A 17,479-nucleotide genomic window follows, 5' to 3' on the forward strand; every position below is an offset into this window, starting at 1 on the left:
GGGCGACGCGTTTACCGATGTCGTCGTCGTCGCCGTTGTGAGGACTCAGGGATGCTTGGTGGGTTGATTGGTGGTGGCGAACGCTGCAGATGCTGCGGCCTTGCTGCTTTGCTGTTATATAGATGCTAGGTATCTTTCTGGTCTTATCTACTCCATAGCTCGCCAAGGAACTGGAGAAGCGACTGTACACGGCTGTTCACGACAATACAGGCGCATTTGAATAACCGCACGCTTTTTTCTGAAAATGGGAGATATTAGAGTGGCAGATGAAGAGCAGCAGTATGGCTACAGGCTCATGCCTACGTTGGTAGATGAGCGGGCTCGCGGGACGCCGGACCGTGTCTACGCTATCACGCCCAAGACGGCTGACATTGCAGATGGGTATGGCGAGACCACGTATAGCCAGGTCGCCCGCGCCGTCAACAAACTTGCGTGGTGGTTGGATGAAGAGCTGGGGAAATGCACCGAGACGTTTGACACTATTGCGTACATTGGGCCGAGGGATCTGCGATATGCCTTTATTGTTCTTGCAGCAACCAAGGCTCATAGAAAGGTACTATTTTCTGTTTGATGAAGATATAGATAATGAGCTAACAGTGCCTGAAAGGTGCTTTTGCCGCTCTCGCAAAACTCGTTCGAGGCGCAGCTGAACCTTATCAACACGACGGACCCCAAAGCTTTGGTCGGCGCGTCGGACACTATGGCAGTGTGGGATGGGATCAGAGAGAGCAAGCCAGATTTGAAAGTCATCACGATCCCGGAGCTGGAAGAATTGGTGAATGGGGAACAGGTCAACTACTATCCGTACGGGAAGAGTTGGGAAGAAGCGAAGAACGACCCAATTCACGTAAACCATACCTCCGGCACAACAGGTAATTGGAAACACTTTGACATCAAAGTTGAAGCATGGCTGACCTACCTTGTCAGGATTTCCCAAGCCAGTCGTATGGACCAACGCCATCGGCGCGACGTTTGACAGGGACAGTCTGCATATGGCGGAGAACATTGGAGGGCTCCGCAGCGCCTGGATGCTCATGGCACGCCGCAAGATCATTGCCACCATGCCGCCCGAATGGATCGCAGGACTTTTGATGGTCCTGCACTTTCCGCTCTTGATCGATGTTGTTCCTGTGCTGCTCCCCGTTGGCGCGCCGCACCCACTCACGGCCAAGTATATAGACATCGTGCACCGGATCACTCCTCGCGATGTCCACGGCGGATTCTACGTGCCAGACCTGCTCAAGCAGATAGCCAAGAGCCCCGAATACGTAGACAACATGCGACACCTGCAGCTAGTGGCGTATGGGGGCGCGCCACTCGACAAGACCGTCGGTGACGTCTTCGCCGCCTTCCTCAAGGTGCAACCGGTCATGGGAAGTACCGAGGTCGGCGGCTTTCCGCTGCTCGAGGCGGACGATAAGGACTGGGAGTACTACCATCTGGACCTAGACCATCCATCGGGCACGCGTATGCGGCCGTACGCAGGCAACCTGTGCGAGATGGTCATAGAGAAACAGCCTGGCTGGGAAGATTTCCAGAATATCTTCAAGTTGTATCCGGAGATTGATGTGTACCACACCAAAGACCTTTTCCGTGAACACGAGACCAAGAAGGGCCTCTGGATTTTCTCTGGTCGCACTGATGACTTCGTCAAGCTTTCGAATCTGACAAAGTTCAACGCGAGCCATGTAGAAGTGGTAATCGACCGGCATCCGCTCGTCCGTGACGCGATTATGGGCGGGGAAGGACGCAGCCGGCCTTTCTGCCTTATTCAGACGAAGGAGGGCATGGACGGAGAGTGCAATGCCGTCTTGGAGGAAATATGGCCGGCGTTCGAGGAAGCCAACAAGCATTCCGCCAAGGACATTCAGCTAACGAAGGAGATGATTCTGCTTGCAAAGCCGGAAAAGCCCATCCGAAAGGCAGGGAAGGGGACAATTAACCGTCGGGCGACGCTTGCGGACTACGAGGATGAGGTTAGGGAGCTGTACGAGAGGGTTGGCGACGAGGCTTGATTAAGGCATTCCGCTTCTAGAGATCATCGTTATGCAGAGCCACCTGATCAAAAATTAGCAAATGCGGCTGGACGCCTACCTCCCTGCAGCTCTCGCCAAGGCATGCACCCAAGCTAAGCTCGCCAAGCAGCAGCAAGCTTTGTGGGGGGTGGTATCCATACCACGTGTGGCTTTCTTGGCATATCGCGTGGCTTTCTTCCGTGGACGACCTGCCATGCCGGTACCTGCAGCGAGGGTGTCGAAAAACGCCTAAATCAGCTTCTGGGCGCCTACTGCCGCAATTCTTACGAAGAAGTGGCGACTTAAAGTTCCGCCAATCGCTCATTCCCCCTTTTATGCCGTGTCTCGGAAAAGACGGCATCCTCTGTCCATTGGCGTTTTGGTTTCTTTGCTCGGAGCGGCGATTTGGGTTCCCTCTTCGAGTAGGAGGTTAATGCGTTCTCCGCAGGGCGTATAACGAGTAGGAGGAATTGGTGCACCAATGAAACAAAAAACACACGTGCGCGGCCTCACACCTGCCAGAACGAAACAAAAAGACTCGTCGCAAGCTCAGGAGGCGGAGAGGGCGGTCGTGTGGAAGGCGTGGGATGTTCTTTTCCACGGAACGACACAGGGGTTGTTTCTCAAGCTTTGTCAAGCTCAGCCAGGCAATCCGCACGGGCCGAACCGATGTTTCTCTTCGCCTGATGTTGCGACCGGAGTTTGGACTGAAATTTGAGCCCGAGGACTGTCGGTCATGATCAGGGGGTCGTTGCCGCACCATGCCTCCCCGATGCGGTAGTGATGCGCAGCGGTCTCACTTCACCTGGGCGGCTCCCTGCGGCCACGAGAGATTGGAAACCCGGCACTCCGAGGCCAAAGGCCTAGATGCGCGGGAGCGGATATAGAAACATCGGAAACAAGAAACGGCGTGGATAATGATGCGATGTCGAGATGCCGACTTCCAGATGACGCGCGAGCTCTGACGCGAGGTTCCGAGTCTGCCGTGTACACCGCCAAACATGGCAGGGCTGCAGTGGAAGAAGCGTCTTTTTGGGTAGATTGAATGGGCCGTCATGGTGGTTCTGGATGCAGGCATGCAGCGGTGGTGGTGAGGATGGCGGTTGCCGGCATCGATCTTTGCGCAATGGTAGGCCGGGACGACGGTGCCGGGAGCGGATCGGGGAGACTGGCGCAATCGGACTAGGAGTGCAGACTGGGGGCCAGCGAGCGGAAGCAAGTGTCGTCGGATGGTGTCGTCGGTGGCTCACGTTGCGGGTTGATGGGCAGGCGGGCCTGAGGCGAATGGCACGGCGTTCTCCCGACCAGGTTGTGGGAGGGATTCGAAGTGATAGACGCGTCAGCTTTCCCAAAAAGTGCGGCGGGCCATCTAAATATGCTGGGCCATGGAGGGCGGGTTCCAGGGGTGTCGCTTAGGTTTCCAAGTCCACGAAACACTCCCTCTCATCTCGGCACCGGGCCCTACGGGAGCTAGGGCCGACCCTCGCCCGATTCCCACCAATCACCGCCGCCAACGCCTACTACACCCTACTCCTACCAACGTCTCCACAGAGCCGACTATTCCGACCGCTGCGCGATTCATGGGCTCCATCATGTCGTCGCGGTCGAGGGAGTCGTCTGCTACAACGCCTCCAAGTTATATAAACCACTCTCCGCCGGCCTCTTCAGTCTCCATCCAACAACCAAGCAAGCCTTGCATTCCCTTCACTTCACTTCCATTCTCACTTTTCGTCGTTCTTTCGAAAAAACTATCTCTCCAACCTTCAAAATGGTTCAAATCGCAACTCTCATGATGGGCGCTGGCGTCACCATGGCTGCTGCTATGCCCGCCAACATGAAGCGTGCCGACTCCTGCACCTTCACTGATGCCGCTGCCGCCAAGGAGGGCAAGGCTGACTGCACCTCCATTGTCCTGAAGGACATCACCGTTCCCGCCGGCGAGACTCTGGATCTTTCCGACCTGGCCGACAACACCCAGGTTGAGTTCCAGGGTACCACCTCTTTCGAGTACGACGAGTGGGAGGGCCCATTGATAAGATTCTCGGGCACTGGTCTCACTATCTCTGGTGCTGAAGGCCATTTGATTAATGGCAACGGCGCGAAGTGGTGGGATGGCAAGGGTACGAACGGTGGCAAGGACAAGCCCAAGTTCTTCTACGCCCACGATATGAAGCAGTCCACGATCAAGGGCCTGAACATCAAGAACACCCCCGTCCAGGGCTTCTCCATCAACAGCTCTGAGGACCTTACTCTCGACAGCATCACCATCGACAACACCGACGGTGACGTTGAGGACGGTGGCCACAACACCGATGCCTTCGATGTTGGCTCCTCCACTGGCATCACCATCTCCAACGCCAACATCAAGAACCAGGACGACTGCCTGGCTATCAACTCTGGCACGAACATCGCCTTCACCGGCGGCACTTGCTCCGGTGGCCACGGTCTTTCCATCGGCTCCGTCGGTGGTCGTGATGACAACGACGTGAAGAACGTTACCATTTCCGACTCCACCGTCTCCGACTCCGACAACGGTATCCGCATCAAGACCGTCTACGACGCCACTGGAAGTGTAGACCAGGTCACGTTCTCCAACATCAAGCTCTCTAACATCGCCAAGTACGTGTTTTTTGTTTTTTTCTTCCTCCCATCCCCCTGTTCTTTCCCTCGCTCCTTCGCTCTCTCGATCTCTTTCTCTCCGTTACCCTCTCTTCTCCTTTACTAACATTCAAACCAGGTACGGTATTATCATCGAGCAGGACTACGAGAACGGTTCGCCCACCGGCAAGCCTACGAACGGCATCTCGATTGCCGGCCTCAAGGTTGAGGATATCACCGGTTCTGTCGCGGACGATGCTTCCCCTGTCCAGATCCTCTGCGGCTCTGACTCCTGCACTGACTGGACCTGGTCTGGTGTCGATGTTACTGGTGGCGAGGCCTCCGATGAGTGCCAGAACGTTCCCGATGTTGCCAGCTGCTAAGCGGCTTCGGCACTCTCTGAACGCTTTGATGCGGTAACGGTGCTATAGGCGCGGCAAATTGCGCTGGCGCATGGCAGACCGCGGTTTGGACGAGCAGCTTTTGCTTTTACCTGTCTATAACTTCATTTCTACTTGGATACAAACTAGTATGATTACTGCTCCTGAAACCTTTGGCCCGATAGTGAATGATTTTACCAACGTGACTGGACTTGCAAACAATTGAGCCAACCAACATGAGACATGAGATAGAAACAAAGCGACTGGACTTGCAAGCAGTTGATCCAATTAACATGCGATAGAAACAATGTAACTGTACTTGGTAAACAGTTGAATCAATCAACATGAGACAGAAAATAGATTGGCTGAATGGTCGTAGGGCAGTCTGAGTCCGTTGTTGATGGTGTCGCATTGCCTAAATTGGAATAGCGTGACCCTTATGCAGCCGAACTTTAAACTCTAAAACTTTAATTGTGCCCACCCATCTAGCCACCCGTGCCACCTAAAACAAACTGCATAGCGAATTCGCCTAGAGCTAAGTCCAATGTTAGCTATGCGAGTAATGCCGCATGCATCTACATATGAAGGCGCTTAAGCACCTACGAAAAAAGTTGTATAATCGACAAGCTTAAAAGTCCCCCGTGTTCTCAAGTAAAGTTAATCTCGATGCACATGAAAAGGTTTGTTACGTACTCGAACGGTTAATTACAATCTGCACGCACAGAGATTCGCGCATAAACCGGAGTTGAAACACTATCTACCGAAGAATTCCTACAGCCTTAAAGCAGAAACATGCCGCCACATATACAAGAAAGCAACCATAGGTATACTTCGTCAACTTTACCGCGGCTACATAGGTCTTTATATATGATGCCAAACTTACTTCTACTATCGATGATTTATACCTTAGGTCAATGCCTGAGTAGAATATATCACCCATTGCATGCTTTGTAGTAAGAGTGCCACGAAATTTTAAGGGCAGATACTATCACCAGTATATGTAAAATTGTGCCAATGTCGGAGAGCTTTTTTATATTCCGATAGGTCTTATTTGTGCCATATGAAGTAGAGCTTTACGCAGTTGTTGGGTAAATTTGAGCGGAGACCGGAGGCCCGTGACCCGAGCACCGAGACGGGCGGGCGGGCATGCGGGCCTCCCGCAACGGAGACGACCCACTTTTCCCCAAGGTTACCTAACCTCGACCACCCTGGAGCCTCAATGTCGTTCCATCGCACAACACAAGCACCGCAGCGTCCCTGGATCTCTGCCGACTCGCTCTCTATCTTCGTGCTCTTTTGCACTACCCGCCGAGCCGCCCAATGGCCGGTCCTTGTAACGAAAACCTGCCGAATTCGAGCTCTTCGGCGAAGCGCATACGATCTGGTTTCAATCACTACCTACGGGCTCGGGATGGCCCATCTCCTGGGACCGGCTCGATGGTTCTGATGTCCCGAGCTTTTTCGGATTCTTTATGGCTCGCAGGTGGTTGCATCTTCTACTCCTCTCGAACTCCCTCCTTGCGCCATCGGCTGTCCAATCGCCTGCATCATACCCTTCTTCGGGGTCATGCGGGCAGATTGCTCCGTTAGAGCTACGCGCAAAGCCAGGGGGTCCTTACCTGACAGCGATGAAATTTGGCTGCCTGTTGTTCAGATGATGAGTTCAGGAAGTTAGACTTCGCTTGGTGCAACACACTAACATGGAACAAGGTGCGCTGGCAGCCATCGAGCGACAACAATTGGCAGCCGTCTTTTTGGATGACACGCGGTAGGCGACTGGCGACGAAGCTCGGCCGAAGCAGCTTACGGCGTAGCGGATGATCTCACCGCTTCGGCTGCGGCGTCCGGAATAGGCGCAACGCCGTCTCCCTTCCCGAGCGCCACAACATCCGTGACTGGCCCGAACCCCCGTCAGCCTCACAACGTGGGCTTTCGCTGAGTTTCGATTATGACACGGCCCCTCGAATTCTCCGGCCTTACGATAGTTTGTGGCTTGCCGTTCTTGTCATATCGCTGATCCCCGCCTGCTATCCAAACTTAGACATCGCCCCCAACTCGGGCCGTCGCCAAGTCAATATTGATCTCTCACTCGTACACGTAGTTGTCCTGAGTTCGCACTCACCGGTACTCCCCCAGGTTTAGTGTGACGCGATCTTGGTGATCGTCCTGACAGCGGCACGCTACGCCTCGAGCTCTAAGCAGCCGCATCCTTCCAACCTTGGCAGCTTACCTGATCTTTTCAGTGCTCGCATTGCAGATCATGCTAGCCCTATGCGATGCGCATGCACGTCCAAGCAAACAGGGCCATCAACGCGTTGGCAACCCTCGATGCAGTCACACTCTTGTCCTGTAATTCGCCGCTCAGATCGTATGAGCATCGCCCGCCTGCCACTCTTTACCTTTCTTTCGCTTTTTGCGGGGCCGATGATTTACGCCGACTCACCGATGTTAGACTACACTGTCTGGTTGAAAAGTTGATACATATAAGAGCTCCCACAGAAATGTTTCTTAACCTTTCTTCTTCTTTTTCTTCACTGCAAGACGCGCCATAATATACCACCTCAGTGCTTTCCCTGCCTGCTTCTGCCTAAGGTATTCAGGCATATCTTTCTACTTTAATATCTACCTTGATATCAATTCAAACAACACGACTTTACGATATAATGTACCTTTTTAATATCTTCGAAATCATTCTTCTTTTCGCTTCCATAATTGGGGCTGTTCCCACAGGGGTAGCTCAAGGGACCACATGGCCCCTCTCCAGTTTGGCGGCAGCAAAGTTGAACAATACCAATGCCAAGTATGAAGACTTGGTCTCGCATGCTCTTTCTACCGCAAAGGATAAAGTTCCTTTTTCGGAACAGTGCACACCAGAAAATCTGATTGTTCGTAAAGAATGGTAAGTAGGTTTGAGTGAATGCTCTCAATGCTTTTCCAGCGGAACTGGATCCTTTACTAACGTCATGTGCAGGGGAGATCTCACGAGGGAGGAACAGATTGACTACACCAATGCAGTTGTTTGCTTTCAACACAAGACCGCAAACACGCCGTCACATCTTGTCCCCGGCGCCAAGAGCAGGTACGACGACTTCGTCGCATCTCATATCAATCAGACATTTTTCATTCACTTCTCAGCCACCTTCTTGAGCTGGCATAGATTCATGATGTGGGAATATGAAGAGGCTCTGAGGAATGAATGCGGCTATAAAGGCTACCAACCGTAAGTTAACACCGACTGAACCTTATAAATGACTAATTCAAGGGTTAGGTACTGGGACTGGACTAAGACCGCGGCCAGCGGTAGTCTTGAGACATCCGCCATCTTTGACGGCAGTGAGACCTCACTCTCTGGCAATGGCGCACCCATCGCCAACCAGGGTTATGTCAACATCAGCTCGTCAGATGTGCCAGTTATCCTTCCTCACGGGACTGGGGGTGGTTGTGTTACCAGTGGACCGTTTGTGAACTACACTGTCAATCTTGGTCCATTGTCGCTTTCTATTACCAACGGAAGCTCGATTGGCAGCCTCAAGGACCAGTTCGCTTGGAATCCACGTTGTTTGAAGAGGGACTTGACGAATGAAGTCAACCAGAGGTTCGCGAACAAGACGAGCGTCGAGGATCTTTTGCTCAAGACGCATGATGTGTATGACTTCCAGATGACGATGCAAGGCTACCCCAACAGTGGAGAGTTGGGAGTTCATGGCGGTGGCCACTACAGTATGGGTAAGTGCAACTTCTATCATTCACTCTCCTCAACACCCCTAGTTATCAATCCTCCAAACAAGTATTTTTACTAACCAAACCAAACAGGCGGCGACCCAGGCCGTGACTTCCTGGTCTCACCCGGCGACCCCGCCTTCTATCTGCACCACAGCAACATCGACCGCACCTGGTGGATGTGGCAAATGATGGACCCGGCGGAGCGATTATCAGGCCCCAAGGCGTTGATGGGTACGCGCACGCTGCTCAACAGCCCACCCTCACCCAACGCAACGTACGAGGATGTCTTGACTATGGGCTATGCGGGCACGCATGGCGACCTTCAGATCAAGGACGTCATGAGCACGACTGCGGGGCCTTTCTGCTATGTCTATGTTTGAAAGGAAACTGGGTTTTTGGCGTGGCTCTTGAGGTGTGATGGTTTTATTTCTGCTAGGGGTGTGGTGGCTATGACATTGTACGATTATCTCTGTTTCGGGGCTACAATACTCATAATTTCGGCGCACAGTCAAACTGTGTTCTTATTCAAAAGGATGTTCATTTGTCCACTGAGATTTTCTGCCCCTTGCCACCCCATGTCGTCAAGAGTCAGTCCTGTGTATGAGATGCGTGAATTCAACCCCTTTTCCTGATTCATCACTTAAAATTCCAAGCTTCTTCACCACCGCCGTGTTCTTCGGTGCCGACGCCGCCGTCAGGACTTCATTTCGGAGGGCCTCGGCGGTAGAGATCGACGAAGATCATTGGGTTTCGTGCCTAACGCCCGTTACCTCACCGTCAGGGTCAGCCGCCACCACCTCGCCCTCCCTTGGCCCATCCCCCTGTCACCGCCTGTATGGGGAGGGTGAGAAGAAGGAAGAGGAAGAGGAAGAGAAGGCCATGAAGGAGAGAGGCCGCCGTCGGTCCTCCAAACTGGCGGCGGGCCCTTCCCTCCCAACTGTACGCAAGTCCGGATGTTGAGTATGCAGGGGAAAATTAATGGCCGCGAAAAGAGGTGTTTGGTTGGCGTAAACTTTCGCAGAAAGAAGAACTGATATTATATTTACAATCTTGCTCTAGCAATTTAATTCGTCCCTATTGCTTCAGACTTATCACTGAGCATTTTTTCCCGACACATATCTCACTCGACACTCTATTTAGCTTTTTAAATTGACTCTCTTACCACCTGCAAAAATATCAACTACTCGGAAGTTGCGATAATCTTATTTTATTTTGGACGGAGTGGTAGATAGAAGTGCTCATTCATATAGTGGACAATACTCCGCAAAGGCGAAGGAGTGTCAAGTCTCTCCGAATTTAAATGCTGAAGATACTGTGATATTACTTTTATGTCTCTGTTAGTAGACCATAGTGCTCTCTACGAATCACTTCACAAACATATGTAGAGACTGCGTTAGTAGCTGGATATGTATTCCTTAACACCACAGCAAGCGGTATTCCGTATAAGAGAAAGCATGTCAAGTCGGTATGAGTTTAAATATTAGAGATGCTACAATAATACTTTTATGCTTGTGTAAGCAGACTTTGATGCTCCCTACGAATCGCTGTGTAGATAGATGTAGAACCTGCGCTCGTAGCTTAGTATACATGTCCATCCATACAGTGGGCGATACTCCGTAGAAGCGAGAGCACATCAAGCCGGTATGAATTTAGATATTAAAGATACTTTAGCCATACCCACATACCCCTGCAAGTAGCTTAGAACATTCCATATGGAGTACTTCTTACATAGATCAATAGGTTGTATTCGTAACTGAACATGTCGCTCATAAAGGTATATAAACTGTAAGAAGAACATCCCTTCAGGCCGTAGAGAAGTAGTAAACATGAAGTTGAAGACGACTCAGAACGCCACTAGCGGGCATCATGCATATGAACTTAAACCGAAAAAAGTAAGGGGTAAGACACCAATCAGACCACAGCCCTTACGCCTCGCAACGCCTCCAGAGCTCAGCCACAGAGCTCAACCCCTTTACCTAACAGCCCTAGCACAACCTTAATCTTCGGAGGGCAAGTCCGCCTCCGTGCCCCACCTTCTATAGCGTGCAGGGCGATTGCCAGGGCCCGGCAATGACAGACGCCCTGATTGGCGATCAACCAACCAAAAGACGGGCGCAAATCCCCGGGCTGCAGGAGTGATTCCGAAAGCGTCGATGAGGCAGCAGCGCGTTGTTGCGCCTCGGCATGCATAGCCGACCAATCGCAACCGCCGGTCCCGCAACACCTGCGTCAACGCCATGATGCCCATCCTCATATTATGTGGATTTTGTTTATTCCACTTCTTTGCCGATTGCCTTGAGACGTAAGACTCGTAACCACTGGCCCCGGTAACAGACAGCTGGCTGTGATGGCTTCTCAGTGTCTTTTGCTTGGCTCGCCACCTAGCTGGACTGCATGTCCCAGTGACGCCACGTGCCCGGCAGCATGTGAGATTGAATCAATTGCGCGGTCAAAAGCATTTCAGATGCCGTCAAGTACTCGTATGTCGATAGAGCACTCGAGTAGGTGCGCTTACAACAATAATCAAGCAGTAGTAGATGGAATGAGGTTCGCCACCGTAGTGAGTTGCCAGCAGTAGGACTGTGAGTGTCGGCACGTCAACAACAGCGCGAAGCGTTGTGTTTCCGGCAAGGTCCCGACATTTTGCCTCGTCCGCCAAAGTCAGCAATGCAGGTTTTCAGTGGCCGATTGGTAATCTTTCGTAGTCCAGTTCCGGGGTTCCTTTTCATGCACGAGTGGGTACCGGGAGGGAGGGCGTCGGCCGCTAGTAGAGCTCCTTCGGTAGACAGGGAAGTCTGTGGCCACTACCGTAAGTATAAGTGGCACCTCAAGCCTTGGTTGAATATCCAATTCTCGGCTTCATGTCCCGTCCGGTTGTCCTTAATATCCTTTCCGAGTCCATAAGTTGCGAGTCTTATCGTTTGTCACCGAGAAGCGGTGTCTCCTTCAAGTCTGGACGTATATCGCAGCAGTTGGTCTGAAGAGCCGATGGAGAAGAGTTTTTGGATTGCTCCGTACCGTATTCGCCCCGGCTCGATGCGATATCAAGGCCCCTGTTCAGATGTGGCGTCTCGACGATGACGACGACGACGACGCATTATCGTCCATCATCCCTTCGGTTTCTCCTTGCCATCCACCGGCGAGAATGTAGCGCATGAGCAACTCGCGTCTCTGGGGCACCGGCACGGTGCTTTTGTAGGAGGTGGGCGAGTGGCGTCGTCGCCATCCGGTTGAAGAATCGCCGCCAACTTCATGGCAGCAGCGCCGATTCTCTCGGTAGAGGTGTTGTTCGAGGAGCTCGAAGCGGATCTGGCTGGTTTCTGGCCAGTAGAGGAGTATGAGGAAGAAGCAGCAGTCGAAGCCCTCGGTGGCGAGCCCTCGCTGACCATTCGCCGGATCTGGTCGGGAGAGAGGCGAACATCGAGCTGGCGCAGGAAGAGCTCGACGTCGGTACGGAACTTTGTGACGATGCTGACTTCAGGCGGAGGCTCAGCGGCCGAGCCACTGGCTTCGTCGTCCATTTCGGAGCGTCGGTTTGCTGGCCTGTTGGGCATGGGCGCCGTTAGCACGCTGCAGCGCGATCAGAGGGGTTCGGGGGAGACGGAGCAGGGACCTTTACAGAGTCTCGCGGAATCGCCTCCGACCTGAGAGGCCAGCGAGTGCACGCCGACCATCGTGACTTGGCCGGCCTCAAGGTTGGCATCATTCACGTGAACGGATGTCTGGGAAGGTGCGGGCCCTCACTGCATGCCGCCCGACACTCTCTCATGCACTCTCCTGTCTGCACCCGCCAATGCTTGTTGAACCAACACTCAGCATGCCGCGTAGAGCACTCGGCTCGGCTCCTCGTCATTTTGCCAGCCCGGACTCTACTCCGAAAATGCATCCCACCAATGGCTTGTAGCCTTTCCACCATCCACCAAACACCCCCCGAGAAAACAGCTGTCCATCCGAAAAAGCAATATACTATCTGGTCGTTCAAGAAAGGCACCTGCCCGAGCCATTTGGCCATTTCACCGCCGACAACTTGATAGGCCCGCCAATGGTTTTGTGTCATGGCGCCCCTTAGTCCATACGGCCAAGGCTGCACCGTTTGCTGCGCGCTCAGCACTCTAGCTCGCGAGCTGTTCATGTCTGCACGGTCCTATTTGAGTACTTCTTCGTTCGTACCGAGCATGGCCAGCTGCGCTGACAGTGACCTCCAGTCAAAGCATCTGCCATTCTTTCGCCCGTCCAAAAGCCAAGCAAATCCGGCTGCAACCATGACCATATCCCACCTGCAAGGCTCCGTTCTCCCTACCCCTCCGTGTCCATGCCGTGCTCACTTCCACCGTCGGACGTCCTGTCCGTCTCCGTCTGTTTATCATCTTCACCTCTCTCCCTTCCTCCCAGCCCGGCCCAATCTTTACCCGCCGTCGCAAGCACAGCTTGCAAGCTAAGCTTCTTGTCAAACCATCTCTCTTTCCGTACCGTTTCTCTGCGCCCGCCTTCCTGTGCACTCCGTGCCGCCCTTGTTGTTCTGGCCTTCCTCTTGCGAGTCCCGCCTGCTGACAGCAGATTGCTGACTCTCACCCTCTCAGATTCCAGACGAAGGTCCCACGCGGCGATGCTACGCACATATGGAGCCAGGTCGATGGTGATGAGACTGAAGTTACGATCAAATGACGAGGCAGTGATACCTAGTCCGTGCACTAACGCGTTCGTCGGTGGTTCGGCAAGCGGATCGAATGCAAAAAAGTCGACACGACTCAACGGCTTTGAGGCCGGATCTCTGCTGGTAGCAATGTGGGTGAGAATCGAGTTTAGGATGTGCGTCTCGTTGCTTAATGGCAAGACCACTAGGTCAGTATAGATAGGCTGGCTTTCAATTTTGGGTGCTTGGCGACAATAGTAACGACTTGTGGCCAGGTGTGAACTGATGGCGAGGTTTGCATCAAAATTGGTAAAGTCGTGAAGCTGGTCTGCTTGAATGAGAGGATAGCCATCAATGTAGCTGCTTTTCGCTTTCTCCGGCATCGGTGGTTGGGTTGCGTCCATTTCAACCTTGGTTCTCGCGGGAACATCGATCTTGCAGAACACGTCGGCAGCGCTGAGCATATCCAGCGAGCATTCAACCCCTTCCAGCGATTTCAAATTCGATTCTTGAGAGATGGCTTGATCGGTTCGCTGCTCAGGATCGTTACGCTGGGCTGAAGTCGTGCACTCCTCAGTCTGCAGGTGCCAAGATTCCGTGAGCTCGCGCAAGAACTCGTGCTCTCTATCAAATCCAGCGTGGCTAGGCTCCAATAGCAAGTCACGGCTGACCCAGCCCATGCCTTTCTGGTAGGCGCCGCAACTGGCAACACGGAGTGTCCGTCCATTTTCGTCGACGTCTTTGCCGGGTGGCCAACGCTGGTACATCCACTCCAAACCACCCTTCTGGTCACCGACACCCATTTGGCACCAAAAGTCAAGTTCCATGATGCTTGCCCTGAGGTCTTGATTCTTGCAGTCATACAGACTGGACACGGCATCTCTCTCAAGAAGGTGGCCTTCCCTTGCCGCAAGAAGCAACATGTAGTCGGTAGCCAGAGCTGCAGGCGGAGAAGACATGCGCAGAATTGCATGGAAAGAAGTTTCATGCATCCGTACGAGGCTCTCATCAGTGCAGGTGAGGATGATAGGGCGCTTAGAGCTCAGTGCTAGGCTCTCCACTGTCGTCCAGAAGTTTTTGTCTTCTTCGAAAAGAACGTCAACTTCTTCCAGCAGGATCAGCGACTGCTTTTGGCTCTGTTTCGGCTTGTCTCCCAGATTCCCCTGTGCTATCTCTTTCGGAGCGAGTGAAGCTTTTTTCGGCTGTTCCTTGATATCCGGTTTCGAAGTTTTCGGCTTGGGCTGGTTTGTTGGTTTGAAGAAAGAGGCCATGCTCTTTTGTCGTCCACTCTCAATATCCTTCTGTACCGCATCGGCTAGGCGTTGTTCAGAATCTGACTCTGTAATGGCTTGGTCTGCTGTTGTTGCTACCGACTCTCGCGCCTTCCGCTGGACAAGATGATTCTCTGTCATATCGCCAATTTTGTCAAAGACGTCCTTGCCACTACGACGGCTACCTGAGTTGATTTCGAAGATCTCGAAGCCGAGTTCCCTTGCAACGGCGAAAATTGCTGCAGTTTTTCCTGAACCATGTGGCCCACTCAAAAGCACTACGTTGCTGAGTTTGGTCGTGCGGATGCCATTGATTATACCGTCACCTTGACGAATCATAGATTTCCTTGCTCCCTGGCCGGAGTCAAGTGAGGCTAACTCGTCTGGATCACTGACTTCGTCCAGCCCCCCTAATGCGTCCACGTCGTCATCCACGACAAAGTCGTCCATATCAGCCGTCTTCTTTCTCTTCTTCTTTGGTGGTTTTGTCATTGCGCCTTTTTTCTTTGATGATTGGTTTTTGGGTGTTTCCTTGCTGCCAGCCTCTACCGCTGAAACCCTGAGCGCCTCCAACCATTCCCGTAGAACAGCAACTTCTCTTGCAGAGCCGAGCACATCGACGGCACGCTTGGGTGCATATTTTTGGGCCCAAGGCAGCTTTTCGCAGGTCCCTTGATCAAATGGGGTTAAAGTGTTTTCTATTTCGTCGTAGAGTGTCTTCAGTGCCGGATGCGTCGTGTACTGAGACGACTTAAGTTGACAATCTTCCGCGAGAACTTCGGATGACTGCACCGAACTAGTGCCAGTGGAAGCAAATGCGCCAATGTAGTCCCGTATGCTCTCTTGTATTTTCACACCAGTAGTCAGCAAGCGATTTGGCTTGCGCAGAATAGGTGATTGAGAGTTGGGTGTAAAGCCAAGCGATGCTAAAGGGTCTTGACGGATATGTGTACAAAGGGCCGATAGAATGGACTCATCGCCGGAAATTTGATACACATTGTCCTTGAGTTTCCGGCGTGCTTTCAGGTCTTCTGATGGTATTGGTTTTTGTGGAAATGGGGAATCTCCCGAGTCATTTCCAACACGTACGACGCCCTTCCAAGGCCATGGAGCATCAACAGTTCCTCCAGGATGCTTGCGTGTTTTGGTATTGAAACCAAAGCTGGGAAAATCATCGGCAGTAGCGTGATTAGCGCGTGCTTGAGCTCGCAGCTTTCCCGGTGTAATTGCCGTTTCACGCTTGCCGGCAGTTTTTAAAGGTGATTTTTGTACTGCGGCCTCAGGTGGCCCATCTTTACTTTCGTCCTTCGTTTTACCAACAGGCTTACCAGAGAAAAAGGGATGAGTCGGTTTCGGCGGACCGGATGGTTCAGGACGCATCGACGGCTGCTTTTGCTTCTGAGCAGGGGCCCGCTGTGCGCCTATCATAATCCGGTTGATGTCTTCAGCCATTGAAGCTGTTCCTGAGTCGCCCTTTTTGTACGATATCTTCACAATGAGTTGCTTCGGTTCCTTATTACGGCCTCTCCCCCGCGTTCTCCTTGGCTTTGGCTCTTCAACTGGCGGTTCCTGAGGAATGGGAGAGCTTAGACGACCTTTCGCATTAAGTCGCAACATCTTCCTTGGAGGACTCCGTCTGGGGGGCGATGATCTTGCTAAAGTGGAGTTGTGCACGGGCTCATGGATTGGCTCGATTTCCTTGGGTATTGCAGAAATAGATGGTGGCGAAGAAGGTGGAGGCGGGGCAATAGATACAGGAGAGCTGAAGCGACCGTTTGCCTTCAGTCGCAGCATCTTCTTTTTGGGGCCCGGCTTGCTTGAAGATGTGCTGGCTATAGCAATGCTGCTCTCATCCTCGAGCGCGGATCCAGTGTCGTCAAGGCCGGACTGGGGAGGTGACGAGACGACAGGCGGTATCGTCTGAGTTACTTCTTCGCGTTCCTCAAGTAATGGGAAAGAATCTGCAACTGCTTCTGAACCGTTAAGAGTCAATTCTGGGTCTCTTGCCCCAGGGCTTGAAGCTTGAACCAGAATCGCATTTTCATCTCTGCCTGCTTCCGCCTCCAATTGTTCATGCCAGGAGAGCGAGCCAGGCTGCGCAGACTCGTCACCGACAGCATCCGGGGCTCCTGCTTCGGTGAACGCTTCCTCATGTGTGCCTCGATTTGCTTCAGGCGAGTTGGTCCGCTGACGCTTGCGGCGACCAATGTTCGGATCCTCGACTAAGGAATCTTGTGCTGATGCTCCATGGGCATTATCATCCGTCTCTTGTTTCCTGCTATTTCCAGTCTGTGCAAATTGCACAAGTGAGGCCTGCTTTACCTTTCTGACAGGCAATGCTTCCCCAGACTTCCGCTTTCCGCCATGCGTTTTCGACCCCAAGGGCCGGCCTCGACCCCGTGGGCGCTGAGCGGCCTCTTCGTGGTTTGGGTGGTTCTCGTCGTGGGCAGGAGGGCCAGTTTGGGCGACCTTGATTTCGTCGAGTTCGGGCGATTGGTTGCCTGTGAGGGATTAGACCAGCATGATCTTGGAGTATTGAGGCCTAGTCTCACGCTGCGCTTTCGAAAAGAAAGGATGTAGATTCGGCTGATCGCCCAGGTTCATGGTTGCAGCTGCCATTCGAGTCACAGCATTGCAAGTGGAAGGAAGAATGATAGGTATGGAGGTGATAGTGATGTGAAGAGGCTCCGGCAGTCGGGCTGGGGCTGGCTGCAGCTACGCGTCCGGACGTGTGACGCGCACCGCGACTGCCCGGGCGATCAATCAATCTAATCGGGCCGAAGATCAACCATCGGAGTTTCCTCGTCCCGTCTCTCAAGAACTTTTTGTGAAGCGCAACTATCGCGACGTAGGCGACCA

The 17,479-nt window shown here is 52.8% G+C and overlaps 5 protein-coding genes across 5 annotated transcripts; 3 read left to right on the plus strand and 2 right to left on the minus strand.

The window, feature by feature from the left end:
• Positions 1 to 244: 244 nt before the first annotated feature.
• Positions 245 to 2,015, plus strand: K452DRAFT_300824 (uncharacterized protein; the record flags this gene model as incomplete). The annotated part of the gene is made up of 3 exons (XM_033542373.1): positions 245 to 553; positions 608 to 872; positions 928 to 2,015. 3 exons carry the CDS (start codon positions 245 to 247, stop codon positions 2,013 to 2,015), a joined length of 1,662 nt encoding a protein of 553 aa, XP_033394455.1.
• Positions 2,016 to 3,807: 1,792 nt separating this feature from the next.
• On the plus strand, positions 3,808 to 4,996 carry K452DRAFT_328542 (glycoside hydrolase family 28 protein; the record flags this gene model as incomplete). The annotated part of the gene is made up of 2 exons (XM_033544993.1): positions 3,808 to 4,634; positions 4,753 to 4,996. 2 exons carry the CDS (start codon positions 3,808 to 3,810, stop codon positions 4,994 to 4,996), a joined length of 1,071 nt encoding a protein of 356 aa, XP_033394456.1.
• Positions 4,997 to 7,567: 2,571 nt separating this feature from the next.
• K452DRAFT_276472 (uncharacterized protein) lies at positions 7,568 to 9,219 on the plus strand. The gene is made up of 4 exons (XM_033539275.1): positions 7,568 to 7,892; positions 7,965 to 8,213; positions 8,262 to 8,719; positions 8,807 to 9,219. The coding sequence occupies exons 1-4, from the start codon at positions 7,657 to 7,659 to the stop codon at positions 9,094 to 9,096; spliced, it is 1,233 nt and encodes a 410-aa protein (XP_033394457.1). The 5' UTR covers positions 7,568 to 7,656; the 3' UTR covers positions 9,097 to 9,219.
• A 2,575-nt stretch (positions 9,220 to 11,794) lies between these two features.
• K452DRAFT_83847 (uncharacterized protein) lies at positions 11,795 to 12,408 on the minus strand. The gene is made up of 2 exons (XM_033547210.1): positions 12,330 to 12,408; positions 11,795 to 12,259 (listed from the first exon to the last, which is right to left on the minus strand). The coding sequence occupies exon 2, from the start codon at positions 12,235 to 12,237 to the stop codon at positions 11,824 to 11,826; it is 414 nt and encodes a 137-aa protein (XP_033394458.1). The 5' UTR covers positions 12,238 to 12,259; positions 12,330 to 12,408; the 3' UTR covers positions 11,795 to 11,823.
• A 604-nt stretch (positions 12,409 to 13,012) lies between these two features.
• K452DRAFT_300828 (uncharacterized protein) lies at positions 13,013 to 17,224 on the minus strand (the record flags this gene model as incomplete). The annotated part of the gene is made up of 2 exons (XM_033542374.1): positions 13,013 to 17,121; positions 17,173 to 17,224. The coding sequence occupies 2 exons, from the start codon at positions 17,222 to 17,224 to the stop codon at positions 13,013 to 13,015; spliced, it is 4,161 nt and encodes a 1,386-aa protein (XP_033394459.1).
• Positions 17,225 to 17,479: the final 255 nt, after the last annotated feature.

Source organism: Aplosporella prunicola (assembly GCF_010093885.1).
Source record: "Aplosporella prunicola CBS 121167 unplaced genomic scaffold K452scaffold_22, whole genome shotgun sequence".
Lineage (NCBI taxonomy): Eukaryota > Fungi > Ascomycota > Dothideomycetes > Botryosphaeriales > Aplosporellaceae > Aplosporella > Aplosporella prunicola.

Bases quoted from the DNA above. Each gene is read 5' to 3' on its own strand.
- K452DRAFT_276472 (XM_033539275.1), top strand. From the start codon at position 7,657: ATGTACCTTTTTAATATCTTCGAAATCATTCTTCTTTTCGCTTCCATA. The intron at 7,893-7,964 runs GTAAGTAGGTTT...CGTCATGTGCAG, and splicing joins CTGATTGTTCGTAAAGAATG to GGGAGATCTCACGAGGGAGG. The intron at 8,214-8,261 runs GTAAGTTAACAC...TTCAAGGGTTAG, and splicing joins GGCTATAAAGGCTACCAACC to GTACTGGGACTGGACTAAGA.
- K452DRAFT_83847 (XM_033547210.1), bottom strand. From the start codon at position 12,237: ATGGACGACGAAGCCAGTGGCTCGGCCGCTGAGCCTCCGCCTGAAGTC.